This window comes from Cherax quadricarinatus, chromosome 5 (assembly GCF_038502225.1).
Source record: "Cherax quadricarinatus isolate ZL_2023a chromosome 5, ASM3850222v1, whole genome shotgun sequence".
NCBI classification, from domain to species: Eukaryota; Metazoa; Arthropoda; class Malacostraca; order Decapoda; family Parastacidae; genus Cherax; species Cherax quadricarinatus.
Window position 1 is genome coordinate 36,913,583 of NC_091296.1, and position 22,283 is coordinate 36,935,865.

At 39.3% G+C, this 22,283-nt stretch overlaps 1 protein-coding gene across 1 annotated transcript in view; it reads right to left on the reverse strand.

The window, feature by feature from the left end:
• Nucleotides 1–22,283, reverse strand: part of SamDC (S-adenosylmethionine decarboxylase) — a 123,708-nt gene that overhangs the window by 6,320 nt on the left and 95,105 nt on the right. The window contains exon 7 of the mRNA XM_053771031.2: nt 19,787–19,885. Coding sequence (XP_053627006.1) covers nt 19,787–19,885 — 99 coding nt within the window. The remainder of the gene's footprint in view (nt 1–19,786; nt 19,886–22,283) is intronic.

Sequence of the window (22,283 nt, forward strand, 5' to 3'; positions counted from 1 at the left end):
GTATTTATGGTTGTATTCTCGTTTTCTTGGTCTCATTGATAGAATGAAAAACATATTATAGAAATAGTGATTTTGATTGGTTTTACTATAAAAAGAACCAGGAAATGGAGCTCAAAGTAGGGGAATGCTTGATTTTTGCCGATGATCAAAAGTAAACAAATGACGTCAATCCCCAATAAATGTCCAACTAGCCATTCTAATATGCAGTCATGAATGGGTTGACATTATTTATACAATTATTACAATATTCCTAGGTAGTAGGTTGGTAGACAGCAACCGCCCAGGGAGGTACTACCGTCCTGCCAAGTACGTGTAAAGCGAAAGCCTGTAACTGTTTTACATGATGGTAGGATTGCTGGTGTCTTTTGTCTGTCTTATAAACATGCAAGATTTCAGGTATGTCTTGCTACTTCTACTTACACTTAGGTTACACTACACATACGTGTACAAGCATATATATACACACCCCTCTGGGTTTTCTTCTATTTTCTTTCTAGTTCTTGTTCTTGTTTATTTCCTCTTATCTCCACGGAGAAGTGGAACAGAATTCTTCCTCCGTAAGCCATGCGTGTTGTAAGAGGCGACTAAAATGCCGGGAGCAAGGGGCTAGTAACCCCTTCTCCTGTATATATTACTAAATGTAAAAGGAGAAAGTTTTCGTTTTTCCTTTTGGGCCACCCCACCTCGGTGGGATACGGCCAGTGTGTTGAAAGAAAGAAAGATTACAATATTGCAGTAGTCTGCATAACAGTAAATCTTCTATTTTTTGTTTGAATAAAAATTCAAAATAGAAAGCAAGAGTAATATCAGAGGGGCCTGGAGATGTGACTGATGAACAAAGAAAATGTTATCTTAGTGCCAGGAATGTCTGTATTGGTCATTCTAGACCCTATTTTGAATTATTATTATAATAAAAAAGAAGCGCTAAGCCACAAGGACTATACAGCACCCTATTTTGAAATTGTCATATTTTTCAATTTTTGTGAAATTGGCCAAATTGCAAATTTCTGACCATGTTATTGGGTAGTTGAAATAGGTAAATGGACAGTTTCTCATACTCAATCGACAGAAATAATGGAGTTCTAAAGAAATAGCTATGAGTTTGGTCAACTGGAACAACGGAATTAGCCGAAAATAGGGCTCAAACTAAATATCGTAAATATTGCCGAGGTCGCTAACTTCGCGAGAGCATAATTCCGTCAGTTTTCCATCAAATTTCGTTCTTTTGGTGTCATTACCATCGGGAAAAGATTCTCTATTATTTCATAGGATTTGGGGTTGTGACAGTCAAGGGGTTAAGCAGAAAGTGATGGATGTGGCCACAAGTGGTCGAGGAAATATCAAAAACATCAATAATAACCCACGTGTAAAATTTGTGCAACATCCTTTCATTTCTGATATCAATGGTAGTGTCATCCTGCCAGAATGTCCTGTAACCTATGCCCTAAGTAAAGAGAAAAGATTCTGGAACATGTGTATTACGTATTCGGCAGGCTGACTGACTGATTGACTGAGTGGCTTTGGCTCTCTCTCTCTCTCTCTGTAGCTGTCTCTGTCTATATCTCTGTCTATCTCCCTCTCTCTCACATGTACACAAGTGCAATTATACATAGTGTAAATTATCTAGGATAACCCAAAAATTTCAGGCAAAGAGCTATACAGTGCTTGTAGATATAAAACATAATAAGCATGAATGGCAAGTAATACGCATTTTCATGAATCAGACGTGACTACTGCATCATGTGTAATATCTGTTGGTTTATGAGCTGCTCCCTGAGACTGAGAGACAAGCAGATGGAAAGACACACATATACAAAGGCAGGCGGAAAGACCAAGACACACAAGCAGATGTACAGACACACACAGACCGAGACATACAAGCAGACAGAAAGACCTAGACAGAGATAGATAGACATACATATCTGTGTGTAACAGTGAAAACATAGAAAGCCAGGGTTCCCTGCAACAGTGCAAGATCATCAAGTGTCACTAAACTGCCAGCAGTTTAGTGACACTCGTCATAACACCATGCTTCAAGTTTCGTATATACTTCAGCATGTCTAAAACATTGCTGAGACCTATAAATACTTTGTATACATTTCTAGACAACAGTAAATGACGAAAGCAGGTGAAAATGTTCACCTGTCAGTGTGATTGTGACTATTTCAGTACCTAATATTAGTGTCAGAAAAAAGATTGGCTATGAAATCAAAAGAACTATTATAGATTGTAATTATCGGAATAATAATTTTTTTTTTTCAACAAGTCGGCCGTCTCCCACCGAGGCAGGGTGACCCAAAAAAGAAAAAATCCCCAAAAAGAAAATACTTTCATCATCATTCAATGCTTTCACCTCACTCACACATAATCACTGTTTTTGCAGAAGTGCTCAGAACACAACAGTTTAGAAGCATATACATATAATGATAAACAACATATCCCTCCAAACTGCTAATATCCCAAACCCCTCCTTTAGAGTGCAGGCATTGTACTTCCCATTTCCAGGACTAAAGTCCGGCTATATAAAAATAACCGGTTTCCCTGAATCCCTTCACTAAATATTACCCTGCTCACACTCCAACAGATTGTCAGGTCCCAAATACCATTCGTCTCCATTCACTCCTATCGAACACGCTCATGCATGCCTGCTGGAAGTCCAAGCCCCTCTCCCACAAAACCTCCCTTACCCCTTCCTTCCAACCTTTTCGAGGACGACCCCTACCCTGCCTTCCTTCTACAGATTTAAATGCTCTCCATGTCATTCTACTTTGATCCATTCTCTCTAAATGACCAAACCACCTCAGCAACCCCTCTTCAGCCCTCTGACTAATACTTTTATTAACTCCACACCTTCTCCTAATTTCCACACTCCGAATTTTCTGCATAATATTTATACCGCACATTGCCCTTAGACAGGACATCTCCACTGCCTCCAACCACCTCCTCGCTGCTGCATTCACAACCCAAGCTTCACACCCATATAAGAGTGTTGGTACTACTATACTTTCATACATTCCCTTCTTTGCCTCCATAGATAACGTTTTTTGACTCCACATATACCTCAACACACCACTCGCCTTTTTTCCCTCATCAATTCTATGATTAACCTCATCCTTCATAAATCCATCCGCTGACACGTCAACTCCCAAGTATCTGAAAACATTCACTTCTTCCATACTACTCCTCCCCAATTTGATATCCAATTTTTCTTTATCTAAATCATTTGATACCCTCATCACCTTACTCTTTTCTATGTTCACTTTCAACTTTCTAACTTTACACACACTCCCAAACTCATCCACTAACCTTTGCAATTTTTCTTTAGAATCTCCCATAAGCACAGTATCATCAGCAAAAAGTAGCTATGTCAATTCCCATTTTGAATTTGATTCCCCAAAATTTAATCCCACCCCTCTCCCAAACACCCTAGCATTTACTTCTTTTACAACCCCATCTATAAATATATTAAACAACCATGGTGACATTACACATCCCTGTCTAAGACCTACTTTTACTGGGAAGTAGGTTCCCTCTCTTCTACACACCCTAACCTGAGCCTCACTATCCTCATAAAAACTCTTTACAACATTTAGCAACTTACTACCTATTCCATATACTTGCAACATCTGAAACATTGCTCCTCTATCCACTCTATCATATGCCTTTTCTAAATCCATAAATGCAATAAAAACTTTCCTACCTTTATCTAAATACTGTTCACATATATGCTTCAATGTAAATACTTGATCTACACATTCCCTACCCACTCTGAAACCTCCTTGCTCATCCACAATCCTACATTCTGTCTTACCTCTAATTCTTTCAATTATGACCCTACCGTACACTTTTCCTGGTATACTCAGTAAACTTATTCCTATATAATTTTTACAATCTCTTCCCTTTATATGAAGGGACTATACATGCTCTCCACCAATCCCTAGGTACCTTCCACTCTTTCATACATTTATTAAACGAAAGTACCAACCACTCCAACACTATATCCCCCCCTGCTTTTAACATTTCTGTCATGATCCCATCAGTTCCAGCTGCTTTACCCTCTTTCATTCTACGTAATGCCTCATGTACCTCCCCCACACTTACATTCTGCTCTTCTTCACTCCTAAAAGATGGTATACCTCCCTGGCCAGTGCATGAAATTACCGCATCCCTTTCCTCCTCAACATTTAAAAGTTCCTCAAAATATTCTCGCCATCTACCTAATACCTCCCTCTCCCCATCTACTAACTCGCCTACTCTGTTTTTAACTGACAAATCCATATGTTCCCAAGGCTTTCTTAACTTGTTTAACTCACTCCAAAATTTTTTCTTTTCATTAAAATTTCTGCCGCTTGCAGAAGAGTTTCCAACATGCCTTATTTTAATTTATATAATTTTTATATTAAATGTATAAAAATTATATAAATTAAAATAAAAACTAGGAAAAAAGGTATATTGGAAACTCTTCTGCAAGCAGCAGTGCTCCATTTTGCTGACACCTGATCATTCAGCGCCAACTTCGCAGGCTTGTATCTCGGTAAGTACTGACCCTAATTTTTTTTTTATCCTATAACACGTAGAATAATGCGCTCATTTAATTTTTTTTTTTTTCAAATACAGGTACCATCCGACTTACAACTGAGTTCAGTTCCGACCAACCAGTCGTAAGTCAAAATGGATGTAAGTTGAACCTTACTACTGAATATCAACATCACATTTTTGTAATGACTTTATTTTATTGTTTTATTTTGGTATTTCATTTTTTACTTTACTTCTGAGCTGTTAGTACGTACTGTATTTTATACTGTAAGGCTTAGGATTATTATTATTGTAATCAAGGGGGAAGCGCTAAACCCGGAGGATTATACAGCGCCTGGGGGGGGGATGTGGAAGGCATTCAGGCTTAATTCAGGGAACTGGAGCACAGATCCAATTCCCTAAATCAAGAGCCCCTCACCAACATCAAGGAACCTTCCTTGAGGGGGTAAGGCTTAGGATAAACACTGTGTACAACACAAACAGCTGTTTATTTCCCAGAAATTTGGCATACAAAACACAGTCGTAAGTTGAATGGTCGTATGTCGAGCAGGTCGTAAGTCGGATGGTAGGTGTATTTAGAGCACTGGGAGAGAAAATGTAGATCTATGTTTGAGCAGTTTAAGGGTTAACCAAGCAACAACAAAATACTGTCTTGTTTATTACTGGTCTCCTCACAGTAAAATGCTATGTCTGTTGCTATCACAGAGATCCACATTGAAGACTGAAAACAATGTGGATACCCGAGTACAATCTACTGTACAGATACACACACACACACACACACACACACACACACACACACACACAAAAAAAAAACACAGGTAATGGGAGGAGTTAATCTGTATGTTAAATACAGTGGAACCTCAGTTTTTGCCATAAATTTGTTCCAGAAAGTCTGATAAAAACTTAAGCAATATTTCCCATAAGAAGTAATGTAAATCCAATTAATCTGTTCCAGACACCCAAAAGTATTAACAAAACAATACATTTTGTAGAGAATAACTGTAGTTTTACATACAGAAAACAATGAGAAATAAATATAAAGGACTAATGAAATGGATAAATGAACATTTAACATCACTTTTACCATTATTGAAGACTCTCGTTGCCGTATGGAAGATGGCGAGGAGAGGAGACGGGGAGAGGGAGGAGAGGTTATCTCTATCACCCTCTACCGACGAGAAACAAAGCCAGATTGATTCAGAACGCGTGGGATGCTTTGTGTGGGCGTGGGCGGACACGTTCAGTATGGCAGACCACTGTCAACTCGATAAAAACAGAGGTGATTGAATGAAAACTGGGACAAAATTTTGATGAAAAAAGTCGTCAAAAACCGAATTCGACAAAAACAAGCAGTATTTCCCATAAGAAATAAAGTAAATGCAATTAATCTGTTCTGGACACCCAAAAGTATTAACAAAAAATACAGTTTATAGAGAATAACTATAGTTTTACATACAGAAAACAATGAGAAATAAATCTTCTTTCAACACACCGGCCATATCTCACAAAGGCGGGGTGGCCCAAAAGGAAAAACGAAAGTTTTTCCTTTTACATTTAGTAATATATAAGGGAGAAGGGGTTACTAGCCCCTTGCTCCCAGCATTTTAGTCGCATCTTACAACATGCATGGCTTACGGAGGAAGAATTTTGTTCCACTTCCCCATGGAGGAAAGAGGAAATAAACAAGAACAAGAAAATAGAAGAAAACCCGAGGGGTGTGTATATATATGCTTGTACATGTATGTGTAGTGTGACCTAAGTGTAAGCAGAAGTAGCAAGACGTACCTGAAATCTTGCATGTTTACGAGAGAGAAAAAAGGACACCAACAATCCTACCATCATGTAAAACAATTACAGGCTTTCATTTTACACTCACTTGGCAGGATGGTAGTACCTCCCTGGGCGGTTGCTGTCTACCAACCTACTACCTAGGATGAGAAATAAATATAAAGGACTAATGAAATGGATAAATGAACATTTAACATCACTTTTACTTTTATTGAAGACTCTTGTTGGCGTATGGAAGACGGTGAGGAGGGGAGATGGGGGAGAGGGAGGAGAGGTTATCTCTACCACCCTCTACTGACAAGAAACAAAGCCAGACTGACTCAGAACGTGTGAGATGTTCTGTGTGGGCGCAGGCAGATACGTTCAGTACAGTGGACCACTGTCAACTCGACAAAAACAGGTAATTAATGAAAACTGGGACAAAACTTTGACAAAAAGTCATCAAAAACTGAGGTTCCACTGTAATCACTAATGTACACTGAACTAGTTAGCACATTGTCACAATTCTGGCAATGAAAACTGAAAATAAAAATTTGGTTTTTGTCTTTGTTAAACCCCCAAACACAACTTCCCAGCAGTTTACTGATTAGCTCTTGAAAATTGAACACTGTCTTAAAACCTTTCATACATGACTTAAAATGAACAAATATAGAAACACAAATGAACTGTTAGGACTCTGTGACTACACAATACCCTACACCTTATATTCACAAATGGTGAGGATCTGGTATGGGACATAAATGGTGTCCAACATAGTAAACTTCGGCCACGACCTAATTGAAGGTCAGACCAACATATAAACTGGACTTGAGCAGCGCAAAATGCTCTTTGGTCTCTAATAACAACTTAGAGAAATGAATCCCGTAAAAAATCCAAATAATCTTCATTACCAACTTTGGAAACACTGGACAGTAGTTTACAAGTAGAACAATGCAGCCTCTCCTCACTTACCGATGGAGCTCCATTCTTCAGTAAACGAATTCGTCGCTAATCAAGGAACCACCCCTTACTGATGCTTCAATAATGTCACCACCCAAAATTAAAACATTCAGTTTTATGTTTGCTGTGAAAATCTTTTCAATCCGTTCATTATTAACGGTAACGCAACATAAAATAGGTTAATAACTTACTTTTGAGATATTCCAGGAAACGCATGTTTAGCTGATTAGTTGGAATTTTTTTTTTTTTTCAAGAAAATCGCACTTTTTTTTGGTCTTTGCATATGATAAGAGTGATCGTCTATAGTTACCCTTCAGGCACATAACATTTTCCATAATGGTCGCTGTCACCTTTTTTTTTTATTTATCCCTCCCTGCCGCCGACCCTTCACTACCTCTCCATATGATGTCAGTTTTTATTAATTTAGGTGTCTTTATCATGCTTCTACATTATTTTTGCTATACTTAATATTCTGGAATAAATATGATAGGTAGATAATCTTTATTTAATAGTATAATTACAGTAGACTGTTATATTACACAGTTGTTACGTTCCTGAAAATGCCATGTTGCATAAACTGAAGAACTTATAGGAAAATTAGGGTTACGTTCCTCAACACCCCCCCCCCCAAATCCAAACAACTTTTTTTTTTTTTAGACATCCAGATCTTAGAAAAATAAAAATGATAATGTTGTTTTTGTGCTTAGGACTACAAATGCAACAGAAATATTATTTACCTTAAATTGTGGTTGCTGGTGTATGTCAGCGATTGTGAAGAGAGTGGAGATGCACGGTGTTGCCCTACTGAGCTGAGGTGGATGGCTGAGGATCTGATACTGAAGTCAATGGTTGTAATGGAGTGTGCATAAATTCTGTAATGGATCTCTGGGCTCTTTTACCCTGCAGTACATTATACAGCTGACAGTAAGGCATCAGCTGCTCTACACCCAGTTTCAAAGCACTGCTTCTAGATTTGTCAGGGTCCTCTTCAGTGAAAAAGTCTGCTAGTTTAGCAGCAACATGGAACTGTTCATGTAACTGGTGCAATGTTAACTGTTTTTCCTTAGGTTCTTAATTTTCTTCTTTTATCTGGCTCCCTTGTACCTGTTCATTGAGCTCCAGTCTTCATCATTATCATCTAAGAGCTCATTCACATCTTCTTCCTTCATATCTTCAACACCATCACCTGGTAATCTCCTTGCCAGCTGAACAATTTCCTGAACCTGACTTTCAAGCAAGGAAAAACCAGTTAATGAATTAACTACAGAAGGCCATAACTTTCCCCAGCGTGCATTTAATGTTGATTGGGGCACTTCGTTCCATGCACTTCTAGCACAGCTGATGGCATCTGCAATGTTAAATTTATTCCAGAAGCTTGGTACTGCCAGGTTGGAGTCAGTGTCCATTGATGCAACTAGTTTGTCATGACTTTTTATGTGTCGTTACACTTGAATGACTTAATAACTCCCTGATCTAGTGGTTGTATTAAAGATGTTGTATCTGGAGGTACAAATATAACTTTCACACATGGGGTCACATCCAGCAAAGCTTCTGGATGAATACGGGAATCATCAAGAATGAAGAGAGCCCTGAATGCAAGGTTCTTGCTGTGCAGGTAAAACTTGACTTCAGGAATAAAGTGATGCTTAAACCAGTCAATAAATATTTCCTCTGTCTTCCATGCTGACTGGTGTTTTTAAGGTGTTTTTATATACACCTTTCAAAGCATGAGTATTCTTAGAGCAGTAAATAACAATGGGCTTACACTTGAAATCACTTGACACATTACCGCAAAGGAGCAAGGTGAAGCGATCCTTTGCTGTCTTGAAACCCGGTGTACTTTTCTCTTACTGACTGGTATAAGTTCTTGTTGGAATTTTCTTCCAAAAAAAACACTTGTCTCGTCAGCATTAAATATTTGATGTGGCTCATAGCCACCCTCAGAAATAATTTTCTGAAATTCAACAGGGAAATTACTTGCTTCTGATTGATCAGCTGAAGCACTTTCACCAGAAAACTTAATATTATGTAACTTATTACACAACTTAAAGTTGTGGAATCACCCAGTGCTAAACACACACGTTTTCAGGCCTTCCTTCCTTATCACACGCACTGCTTTAAACAACTGTAAGGCCTTTTCCCTAATTAAGATGAAATTAAGTGGTGCATCTTTGTTTTTTGTTCAATCCACTCAAGCAATAAGCTTTCCATTTTATTTACTTGTTGTGATTTATGCGTCATTCTTTTCATGAGATGACATCCTGGGTTATCCATTACACAAGCTCGTATATTTGCCTCATTCTTTTTAATTGTATGAACTGACATTTCATTAAGATCACAGGCTCTTGCCATATCCACCACACGTGAGTCACTCTTAAGCTTGTCTAATATCTCGATTTTCTTTGTAACTCCAAGACTTAAATGCTTAACCTTTTTCTTGCTACTTTCAGTAACACTTGTATGCCTATTGGATGCCATGATTGCTTGGCAGATATAAGATATAGCAATTAAAAGATCAAAACACAATCCACAAACACAGCTAGCTCCTAGGAGAGGATGGTCCTAAACAGTATGAACAGAACGCTGGGACAAGGGTGGTGGGGGTCGCGTGATCTAACCCACACCCGGGCAGCAGCCTGAGTTGGGGAAATATCCAGCAGGCAACACTCCAAATTTTTCCCCCTCCTGCAAACCAAATTGCATTAAATTAATTTTACAAAGTGTTGTAGAAAATTATCCTTCAATTTTTCAACAGTGTAATAACCAAAAGGTGCCAAATAAATCTGTGTAATATAATGGCCTACTATATACAATATTTTATAGTGCCATAAGGCACACCCCTCTATGCATCATGGTGAACCATCAGTTACTGAGACACTGCTTAGGCCTTCTCCCTCTCTGCTATAGCTCTGCCCACTGTGTAAAGATGCCAAATGGTGAATTAAATATATTAGAAAAAAAAAACAGAAAAAAAATAAAAAGGAAACTCCAACATGATAACCTTGTTTTAATTTGCATAAAACCCTTAAACTGTCCAAATATTTTGAATTTTTTTTTTTTTTTTTAAATTAAAGAGGGTAATTTTCTATGTGTGATAAGACCAAAAAAAAATTTAGGATCAGTACTTACCGAGATATAAGACCGTAAAGTTGGTGCTGGATACTCACCTGATGGCAACATGGAGTCCTGCCACTTGCAGAAGTGTTGCCGATATATCTGTTTCCTCGTTTTTATTTTAATTTATATTATTTTTATGTTCTGATGGTTACAATTTATAGCAGTTCTTGTGATTTCATATCCAATCTTTGTTCTGACACTAATATTATGTACTGAAATATAGTACTCAAATAGTCACAAATATACTAACAGGTGAACATTTTCACCTGGCTTAGTCATTTACTATTATCTAGAAATATATAGAAAGTATTTATAGGCCTTGGCAATGTTTTATACATGCTGGAGTATATATGAAACTCCTTGAAGCATGGTGTTAAGAAGAGTGTCACTAAACTGCTGACATTGCAGCAGTGGAGTGACACTTGATGATCGTGCGCTACTCCAGGAAACCCTAGCTTTGTTTTTCACTGTTACACACAAACATTGTCTATCTATCTGTCTGTCTACCTGTGTGTGCGTCTGTCTTTCCGTCTGCTTCTCTCTTTCTCAGAGAGCAGCTCGTGAACCAACTATCAGTAGTGTCATTGAATACTTGTGTAGTATGTGTAGATATTCCAGCTATGTTATACATAGGCTCCCTGACTAACTGTATAGGCTCCGTGGCTAGCTGAAATGTTACGAGCCCCACACATGTGAGCACTTGGCTGCATGCCTTCCCTCTCAGTTCCCGCTAGGCTAGACTGGACAAAGCAAGGTTCCTGGGCTTCCCCTCAAGACTTTCACATTATGAGTTACCAAACCATCCAAGTGTGTATTCCTTTTCATCCGACATCTCCTTAAACAAAGATACAACAGGTATTACACACGATGCAGTCGTCTGATTCCTGAGCAAATGAAAATGCGTATTACTTGCTACTCCGAGTTGCCAGTCATGCTTATTATGGCTTATATCTACAAGCACTGTATAGCACTTTGCCTGGAATTTTTGGGTTATCCAAGGTAATTTACACTATGTATAATAATTATACTTGTGTACCTATGAGAGAGAGAGATACAGTCAGCCAAAGTCAGTCAACGTCAAAGCCAAACAGCCAACCAGCCAGCCAGCCGAATACGTATTACACACGTTCCAGAATTGTTTCTCTCTAGGGCATAGGTTATAGGACATTCTGGCAGGATGACACCACCAGTGGTATCAGAATGAAAGGACGTTGCACAAATGTTGCACATGGGTTATTATCGAGGTTTTTTATACTTCCTCAATCACTTGTGGCCACATCCATCTCAAAGCCATTAAACTCTGGGTCAACATCACTTTCCTCTTAAAAGGGGAGTGTTAATACAACATGGCATCAGTGAATCTCTGGTGTTTGCCACGCTATTTGCTCTAGCTGGCGGTCAATTGAACTGGTGCTCCCACAAGGTACTAAGTGGCCCCAAATTCTTTTAATACTGAGCACACCGAGTGTTAAGACCCATTCTATACTCACCAGGCATCTCAGGCCAATTGAGCCAAATTTTAAGGCAGGAAAAATAAAATATAGATCTATGTTTGGAGAGCTAGCAGTACAAACATAGATCTATGTTTGAGCAGTTTAAGGGTTAAAATATTTGTAGTCCTAATGTAGAGTGAGAAAAGAGTATTTATTGTGGAAAGAGGAAGAAGATAAAGAACAAAGAATGAAAGAAGTACAAAAGTTGTGTACGAATGGTATATAATACCGACAAGATGAGAGTAAGACACATGTGCAACATCTGGGTATCTTTATTGTAGACGTTTCGCCATCCAGTGGCTTTATCAATACAAATTCTAGGACATAACTGGAAGACAGTAGAACTATGTACAGAAGATGAGGTAATCAGTCCCTCAACCTAGGAGTAGGTGCGAACAGCACCATCGTCGTGGAGATTCTGAAGCAGAAGAAAGAATCCTGGCGCTTATATAGTAACGTCAGGTGAAGCAGACGAGGGCAAATTCACTGGTAGGCGGGATTCCCCAGTGGAAGTAGGTCCTTCCCAAAGAGATGGGTTAGTAGTAGTAGTAGATGTCGTAGTCGTGAAGGTTATGTACATGTCCTCAGAATTAAGATTCCATGATGTTGCAGTGTCTGACAAGTTGTGTACGAATGGCATATAATACCGACAAGATGAGAGTAAGACACATGTGCAACATCTGGGTATCTTTATTGTAGACGTTTCGCCATCCAGTGGCTTTATCAATACAAATTCTAGGACATAACTGGAAGACAGTAGAACTATGTACAGAAGATGAGGTAATCAGTCCCTCAACCTAGGAGTAGGTGCGAACAGCACCATCGTCGTGGAGATTCTGAAGCAGAAGAAAGAATCCTGGCGCTTATATAGTAATGTCAGGTGAAGCAGACGAGGGCAAATTCACTGGTAGGCGGGATTCCCCAGTGGAAGTAGGTCCTTCCCAAAGAGATGGGTTAGTAGTAGTAGTAGATGTCGTAGTCGTGAAGGTTATGTACATGTCCTCAGAGTTAAGATTCCATGATGTTGCAGTGTCTGACAAGTTGTGTACGAATGGTATATAATACCGACAAGATGAGAGTAAGACACATGTGCAACATCTGGGTATCTTTATTGTAGACGTTTCGCCATCCAGTGGCTTTATCAATACAAATTCTAGGACATAACTGGAAGACAGTAGAACTATGTACAGAAGATGAGGTAATCAGTCCCTCAACCTAGGAGTAGGTGCGAACAGCACCATCGTCGTGGAGATTCTGAAGCAGAAGAAAGAATCCTGGCGCTTATATAGTAACGTCAGGTGAAGCAGACGAGGGCAAATTCACTGGTAGGCGGGATTCCCCAGTGGAAGTAGGTCCTTCCCAAAGAGATGGGTTAGTAGTAGTAGTAGATGTCGTAGTCGTGAAGGTTATGTACATGTCCTCAGAATTAAGATTCCATGATGTTGCAGTGTCTGACAAGTTGTGTACGAATGGCATATAATACCGACAAGATGAGAGTAAGACACATGTGCAACATCTGGGTATCTTTATTGTAGACGTTTCGCCATCCAGTGGCTTTATCAATACAAATTCTAGGACATAACTGGAAGACAGTAGAACTATGTACAGAAGATGAGGTAAGACACGTGTCTTACTCTCATCTTGTCGGTATTATATACCATTCGTACACAACTTGTCAGACACTGCAACATCATGGAATCTTAATTCTGAGGACATGTACATAACCTTCACGACTACGACATCTACTACTACTACTAACCCATCTCTTTGGGAAGGACCTACTTCCACTGGGGAATCCCGCCTACCAGTGAATTTGCCCTCGTCTGCTTCACCTGACGTTACTATATAAGCGCCAGGATTCTTTCTTCTGCTTCAGAATCTCCACGACGATGGTGCTGTTCGCACCTACTCCTAGGTTGAGGGACTGATTACCTCATCTTCTGTACATAGTTCTACTGTCTTCCAGTTATGTCCTAGAATTTGTATTGATAAAGCCACTGGATGGCGAAACGTCTACAATAAAGATACCCAGATGTTGCACATGTGTCTTACTCTCACAAAAGAAGTTCACTATAAATGGGTTAGCTGGTGTGTTCGTCTGTGTGTTTAACTTTCTCAGCGTCTCTTGTGGCATCTTAAGAAATGGTTAAACTCGGTGAATAAGGTATGTCGATGGTAATAATAATAATTAATAATCGCTACAGTGTGCTTTAAATGTCATGTATTCATATAGGTTTGGTAGGAGACATTTAAAGCACTCCAAACGACTGTTATTATTATTCTTAATTATTATTATTACCATCGACATATAAATGTATTAATTCAAGGATTATGTGGAGTAAAATAAAGATTGGATGTGAAAAGTGGGTTATAATAAGCGTGTATGCACCTGGAGAAGAGAGAAGCGTAGAGGAGAGAGAGAGATTTTGGGAAATGTTGAGTGAATGCGTGGGGAGTTTTGAATCAAGTGTGAGAGTAATGGTGGTTGGGGATTTCAATGCTAAAGTGGGTAAAAATGTTATAGAGGGAGTAGTAGGTAAATTTGGGGTGCCAGGGGTAAATGTAAATGGGGAGCCTTTAATTGATCTATGTGTAGAAAGAGATTTTTTAATAAGTAATACATATTTTATGAAAAAGTGGATAAATAAATATACAAGGTATGATGTAGCACGTAATGAATAGTTTATTAGATTATGTATTGGTGGATAAAAGGTTGATGGGTAGGCTCCAGGATGTACAAGTTTATAGAGGGGCAACTGATATATCGGATCATTATTTAGTTGTAGCTACAGTTAGAGTAAGAGGTAGATGGGAAGAGAGGAAGGTGGCAACAACAAGTAAGAGGGAGGTGAAAGTGTATAAACTAAGGGAGGAGGAAGTTCGGGTGAGATATAAGCGACTATTGGCAGAAAGATGGGCTAGTGCAAAGATGAGTATTGGGGGGGGGGGGGGGGGGAAGAGGGTTGGAATAGTTTTAAAAATGCAGTATTAGAATGTGGGGCAGAAGTTTTTGGTTATAGGAGGGTGGGGGCAGGACGAAAGAGGAGTGATTGGTGGAATGATGAAGTAAAGGGTGTGATAAAAGAGAAAAAGGTAGCTTATGAGAGGTTTTTACAAAGCAGAAGTGTTATAAGAAGAGCAGAGTATATGGAGAGTAAAAGAAAGGTAAAGAGAGTGGTGAGAGAGTGTAAAAGGAGAGCAGATGATAGAGTGGGAGAGGCACTGTCAAGAAATTTTAATGAAAATAAGAAAAAATTTTGGAGTGAGTTAAACAAGTTAAGAAAGCTTAGGTTAAGTATGGATTTGTCAGTTAAAAACAGAGTAGGGGAGGTAGTAGATGGGGAGATGGAGGTATTAGGTAGATGGCGAGAATATTTTGAGGAACTTTTAAATGTTAAGGAAGAAACAGAGGCAGTAATTTCATGCACTGGTCAGGGAGGTATACCATCTTTTAGGAGTGAAGAAGAGCAGAATGTAAGTGTGGGGGAGGTACGTGAGGCATTATGTAAAATGAAAGGGGGTAAAGCAGCTGGAACTGATGGGATCATGACAGAAATGTTAAAAGCAGGGGGGGATATAGTGTTGGAGTGGTTGGTACTTTTGTTTAATAAATGTATGAAAGAGGGGAAGGTACCTAGGGATTGGCGGAGAGCATGTATAGTCCCTTTATATAAAGGGAAAGGGTACAAAAGAGACTGTAAAAATTATAGAGGAATAAGTTTACTGAGTATACCAGGAAAAGTGTACGGAAGGGTTATAATTGAAAGAATTAGAGGTAAGACAGAATGTAGGATTGCGGATGAGCAAGGAGGTTTCAGAGTGGGTAGGGGATGTGTAGATCAAGTGTTTACATTGAAGCATATATGTGAACAGTATTTAGATAAAGGTAGGGAAGTTTTCATTGCATTTATGGATTTAGAAAAGGCATATGATAGTGGATAGAGGAGCAATGTGGCAGATGTTGCAAGTATATGGAATAGGTGGTAAGTTATTAAATGCTGTAAAGAGTTTTTATGAGGATAGTGAGGCTCAGGTTAGGGTGTGTAGAAGAGAGGGAGACTACTTCCCGGTAAAAGTAGGTCTTAGACAGGGATGTGTAATGTCACCATGGTTGTTTAATATATTTATAGATGGGGTTGTAAAGGAAGTAAATGCTAGGGTGTTCGGGAGAGGGGTGGGATTAAATTTTGGGGAATCAAATTCAAAATGGGAATTGACACAGTTACTTTTTGCTGATGATACTGTGCTTATGGGAGATTCTAAAGAAAAACTGCAAAGGTTGTGGATGAGTTTGGGAATGTGTGTAAAGGTAGAAAGTTGAAAGTGAACATAGAAAAGAGTAAGGTGATGAGGGTATCAAATGATTTAGATAAAGAAAAATTGGATATCAAATTGGGGAGGAGGAGTATGGAAGAAGTGAATGTTTTCAGATACTTGGGAGTTGACGTGTCGGCAGATGGATTTATGAAGAATGAGGTTAATCATAGAATTGATGAGGGAAAAAAAGGTGAGTGGTGCGTTGAGGTATATGTGGAGTCAAAAAAACGTTATCTATGGAGGCAAAGAAGGGAATGTATGAAAGTATATTAGTACCAACACTCTTATATGGGTGTGAAGCTTGGGTGGTAAATGCAGCAGCGAGGAGATGGTTGGAGGCAGTGGAGATGTCCTGTTTAAGGGCAATGTGTGGTGTAAATATTATGCAGAAAATTCGGAGTGTGGAAATTAGGAAAAGGTGTGGAGTTAATAAAAGTATTAGTCAGAGGGCAGAAGAGGGGTTGTTGAGGTGGTTTGGTCATTGAGAGAGAATGGATCAAAGTAGAATGACATGGAAAGCATATAAATCTATAGGGGAAGGTAGGCGGGGTAGGGGTTGTCCTCGAAAGGGTTGTTGGAGAGAGGGGGTAAAGGAGGTTTTGTGGGCAAGGGGCTTGGACTTCCAGCAAGTGTGCGTGAGCGTGTTAGATAGGAGTGAATGGAGACGAATGGTACTTGGGACCTGACGATCTGTTGGAGTGTGAGCAGGGTAATATTTAGTGAAGGGATTCAGGGAAACCGGTTATTTTCATATAGTCGGACTTGAGTCCTGGAAATGGAAAGTACAATGCCTGCACTTTAAAGGAGGGGTTTGGGATATCGGCAGTTTGGAAGGATATGTTGTGTATCTTTATATGTGTATGCTTCTAAACTGTTGTATTCTGAGCACCTCTGCAAAAACAGTGATAATGTACGAGTGTGGTGAAAGTGTTGAATGATGAAAGTATTTTCTTTTTAGGGATTTTCTTTCTTTTTTGGGTCACCCTGCCTCGGTGGGAGACGGCCGACTTGTTGAAAAAAAAAAAATACCTTGTTCACTGAGTTTAATCATTTCTTAAGATGCCACGAGACACTGAGAATGTAAACACACAGACGAACACACCAGTTAGCCCCTTTACTGTGAACTTCTTTTGTACTCCTTCAATTTTCCTCTTCCAAGTGCTACTGCACTTCTAACTCTATCTTGTACTGTGGGGTGCACAATAAAGTACAAATTTATAGACAAAATATGTAGTCTTGGAGATTGCTTCATGCTGAGACACATCGCTAACCCATTTACAATGAACTTCTTTTGTACTTCTTCCATTTTTATTTTGATTTTCCTCTTCCAAGTGCTGCTGCACTTCTAACTATCTTGTGCTATGGGGTGCATAATAAGTTACAAATTTGTACAAATATGTATTCTTGGAGACTGTGATAGCAAGTGTACGGAGTGGCTGTAGGAAGGAGATATTAAGATGCTCGATGCTGAGACGCCATGCTGCATGTTTCCATGACCCAAATTCTCATACGGCATACAATACAAACTCAACGGAAAGCCCATAATAACTCTGAGTTGTTGGTAAACAAGTACATTGGTAACCGAGGAGAGGTTGTACTGCTTCAGCTGACCCAGTTAGTCATAGACTCTGGTTAGATCCAACAATGTGTGAACTCATGAATAAAATACACTATCACAGTTTGTTGTAGAATTATACTGCATGGAGATATCAACTGAGGTTCCTAATAATGCTCATATTCAATCCACTGGTTCCTTTGAAAAGAAAGATGCATGTAAAAGGAGAGAGAAAGAAAAGGATATGAAAACACAGAGCGAGACAGCTTCTTCCCCACAGGTGGTGGACAAAAGTATGTGTCTGACAGGATGCTGAACAATACATACATAAACAGTGATCCCCTGATATTTATCCATTGCAGATGATTTATCAAACCTCAAAGCTATCATAACTCAAACCCCAAAATACATGGTTTTATGGCAATTCATTATAAGATGCCAGAACACACCACCTGCCTTGGATGTTTTTTGTAGACACTGGAATTTTCTGAGTGGTCAATAAGTACAGGACTCAGCCCGAAATTTCCATGAGGAAAGTCAGGTCAGGTTAAGGTAAGCCAGAGCAGACAAGGCAAGATTGAGCCAGAGCAGGGAGGGAAGGATTGGTCAGAGAAAGCAGGGCAGGACATGTCAGAGCAGGAAGGGCAGGTCAGAGCTGGCAGGGCAGGACAGATCACAGCAAGCAGGACAGAACAGGTCAGAGCATGCAGGGTAGGATGGGTCAGAGCAAGCAGGGCAGGACAGATCAGAACAAGCAGGACAGAACAGGTCAGAGCATGCAGGGTAGGATGGGTCAGAGCAAGCAGGGCAGGACAGATCAGAGCAAGCAGGACAGAACAGGTCAGAGCATGCAGGGTAGGATGGGTCAGAGCAAGCAGGGCAGGACAGATCAGAACAAGCAGGACAGAACAGGTCAGAGAATGCAGGGTAGGATGGGTCAGAGCAAGCAGGGCAGGACAGATCAGAGCAAAAAGGACAGAACAGGTCAGAGCATGCAGGGTAGGATGGGTCAGAGCAAGCAGGGCAGGACAGATCAGAACAAGCACATCAGAGCATGCAGGGTAGGACAGGTCAGAGCAAGCAGGACAGAACAGATCAGAGCATGCAGGGCAGGATGGGTCAGAGCAAGCAGGGAAAGACTGCTTCACCTTGTATAGTCTCTGGGCTGAGATCCACCCATGTGTGCCCACCATTTTATGCATATCAAATCTCAAATTTTTCATCACAAATTAAAACTAAATTGCTTTATGAAGGTAAATTGTAACTGGAAATTATCATAACTGCAAACAGGAGGAGGAAATATGTAAATACTTCATTCATTATCTGTTGATACAGGGAACAGCTGATTTACCCCTACAAGGGCATTTACAAAAGTGGTGCAGAGATCTCAAATGTGGGAAATTTATTGCTCCATGCTGTTGAAGAATGAGCATGGAAACATTTATGAAGAGGGATTCATAGAAACTGGTTAGCTGGACTAAAGTTTATTATGTGAGAAGCACAGTGCCTGAATTTTGAGGGATTGGTGGTGATGTTACAGTTACAATCAATTTCAAAGATCAAGACAATTTAGCAGATCTCACTAATACCTCAGTACATTTGTGATTATGGGAACTATCAATGGGAATGGGCAACCTATCCAACTATTTTTAAACACTCCCTTTTCTTGGCATGGAAGAATTCAGACATTTAAAAAAAAAAATATTTAATAACTTGGTAAATGAGGTTAAGCCATTATTACATCTCTTCAAATACAGTGCAAATAACAAAAAAGGCACAATACCATGACTGGAACGATACACAAATAACCCGCATATAAAAGAGAGAAGCTTACAACGACGTTTCGGTCCGACTTGGACCATTGACAAAGTCACAGTGTGACTTTGTCAATGGTCCAAGTCGGACCGAAACGTCGTCGTAAGCTTCTCTTTTATGTGCGGGTTATTTGTGTACAGTGCAAATCTTCATAACTGTCATTTATATAGATGAGGATATTTTTTTTTAAAAGATCTCAAATGCTATAAATGTCAATACTTACAGGCACACTGCGCATCAGGCCATTCATGGAGTATCCACATGGGTCAAACTGGTAGTCATCAATTATCATATCGGGAATTAGCCGATCAATGCCAGATTTCTGCAAAAAAAATTTTATAAATATGAGTATTTCTATTAAAATATGAATTAAAATATTATATTTATAGATGGGGTTGTAAAGGAAGTAAATGCTAGGGTGTTCGGGAGAGGGGTGGGATTAAATTTTGGGGAATCAAATTCAAAATGGGAATTGACACAGTTACTTTTTGCTGATGATACTGTGCTTATGGGAGATTCTAAAGAAAAACTGCAAAGGTTGTGGATGAGTTTGGGAATGTGTGTAAAGGTAGAAAGTTGAAAGTGAACATAGAAAAGAGTAAGGTGATGAGGGTGTCAAATGATTTAGATAAAGAAAAATTGGATATCAAATTGGGGAGGAGGAGTATGGAAGAAGTGAATGTTTTCAGATACTTGGGAGTTGACGTGTCGGCGGATGGATTTATGAAGGATGAGGTTAATCATAGAATTGATGAGGGAAAAAAGGTGAGTGGTGCGTTGAGGTATATGTGGAGTCAAAAAACGTTATCTATGGAGGCAAAGAAGGGAATGTATGAAAGTATAGTAGTACCAACACTCTTATATGGGTGTGAAGCTTGGGTGGTAAATGCAGCAGCGAGGAGACGGTTGGAGGCAGTGGAGATGTCCTGTTTAAGGGCAATGTGTGGTGTAAATATTATGCAGAAAATTCAGAGTGTGGAAATTAGGAGAAGGTGTGGAGTTAATAAAAGTATTAGTCAGAGGGCAGAAGAGGGGTTGTTGAGGTGGTTTGGTCATTTAGAGAGAATGGATCAAAGTAGAATGACATGGAAAGCATATAAATCAATAGGGGAAGGAAGGCGGGGCAGGGGTCGTCCTCGAAAGGGTTGGAGAGAGGGGGTAAAGGAGGTTTTGTGAGCAAGGGGCTTGGACTTCCAGCAAGCGTGCATGAGCGTGTTAGATAGGAGTGAATGGAGACGAATGGTACTTGGGACCTGACGATCTGTTGGAGTGTGAGCAGGGTAATATTTAGTGAAGGGATTCAGGGAAACCGGTTATTTTCATATAGTCGGACTTGAGTCCTGGAAATGGGAAGTACAATGCCTGCACTTTAAAGGAGGGGTTTGGGATATTGGCAGTTTGGAGGGATATGTTGTGTATCTTTATATGTGTATGCTTCTAAACTGTTGTATTCTGAGCACCTCTGCAAAAACAGTGATAATGTGTGAGTGTGGTGAAAGTGCTGAATGATGATGAAAGTATTTTCTTTTTGGGGATTTTCTTTATTTTTTGGGTCACCCGGCCTCGGTGGGAGAAGGCCGACTTGTTGAAAAAAAAAAAAAAAACTACCTAACACAACTGTTTGCTATTACTATGAAGAAAACTGCTCAGACAGGTGTTTTGTCTGTGCACATAAAAAAAACACTCGTTTTATGTGTGAGGAGTGTAAAACACCACTGTGTATGAAACCACGATTCAAAGAGTTCATAAGCTGCAGAACTTCTAGGAACATGTCCAGTGACTGTACATTTATATATATGTTACAGAACAACAGTAATAAAATTTTTTTTTGTATTGTTTGTGTAAACAAGTTTTTTAAACAATATACTGATAATTATGTTTATGCACTTATTGTGCTGTATATAGTGAGTGTATATATGTACATTGCACATTACTTTGGATTCACAGGCCAAATAAGTTATGTGAAAAAATAAAATAATGAAAAAACAAGAAACCTTGGAATGCAAGTAAACCAAAGTTTACCGGGTGAGTGGCATTCATGGCTGTTGCCATATGTGGCTCATTTTCTGCCAACTTTACTCCTCTATATCTCCATAAGTACTGATCGCAAAAATTTGTTTTGGGGCTTAAAACAATTAGAAAAATAATTTTAACATTTTCATAAGAAAAAATTATTTTTTTTCTTTAATATTCTTCGTCACCAGGAGACACTTCAGGATTTGGGGTTGTGACAGTCAAATGGTTAAATACTCCAGAATTAATAATATCTGGCATAATACCGAACAGTTCGACAGAAATATGTAAAGGATATGGGATACAAGTACCATTCTCCTATCCCTGTTTTGGGGGCTTATATTAGAGAAAACGGAGTATAGCACATGGCTAACTGTGATATACACTCATACTGCACCATAAAACTGAAACAAAAAAGCTATTTTCTCTACAGAGATTATCATACATAGCAACATATGTGTAGAGAACCTAGGATAACCCAAAAAAGTCAGACAAAGTGGCTTATTTCTAGTACCTGGTTTGGGCTAGCCATATGTGATTTTTGGTAAATATTCGATTCCTAGTCAGGGTAGAAACATTGGGCATGTTTGTTTACATCCGTTGTCTATGTTCACCCATCAGTAAATGGGTACCTGAGTGTTAGTGGACTGATCTGGGTCTTATCCTGGGACACTGACCTAATTTGCCTGAAATGCTTAGCATAACAA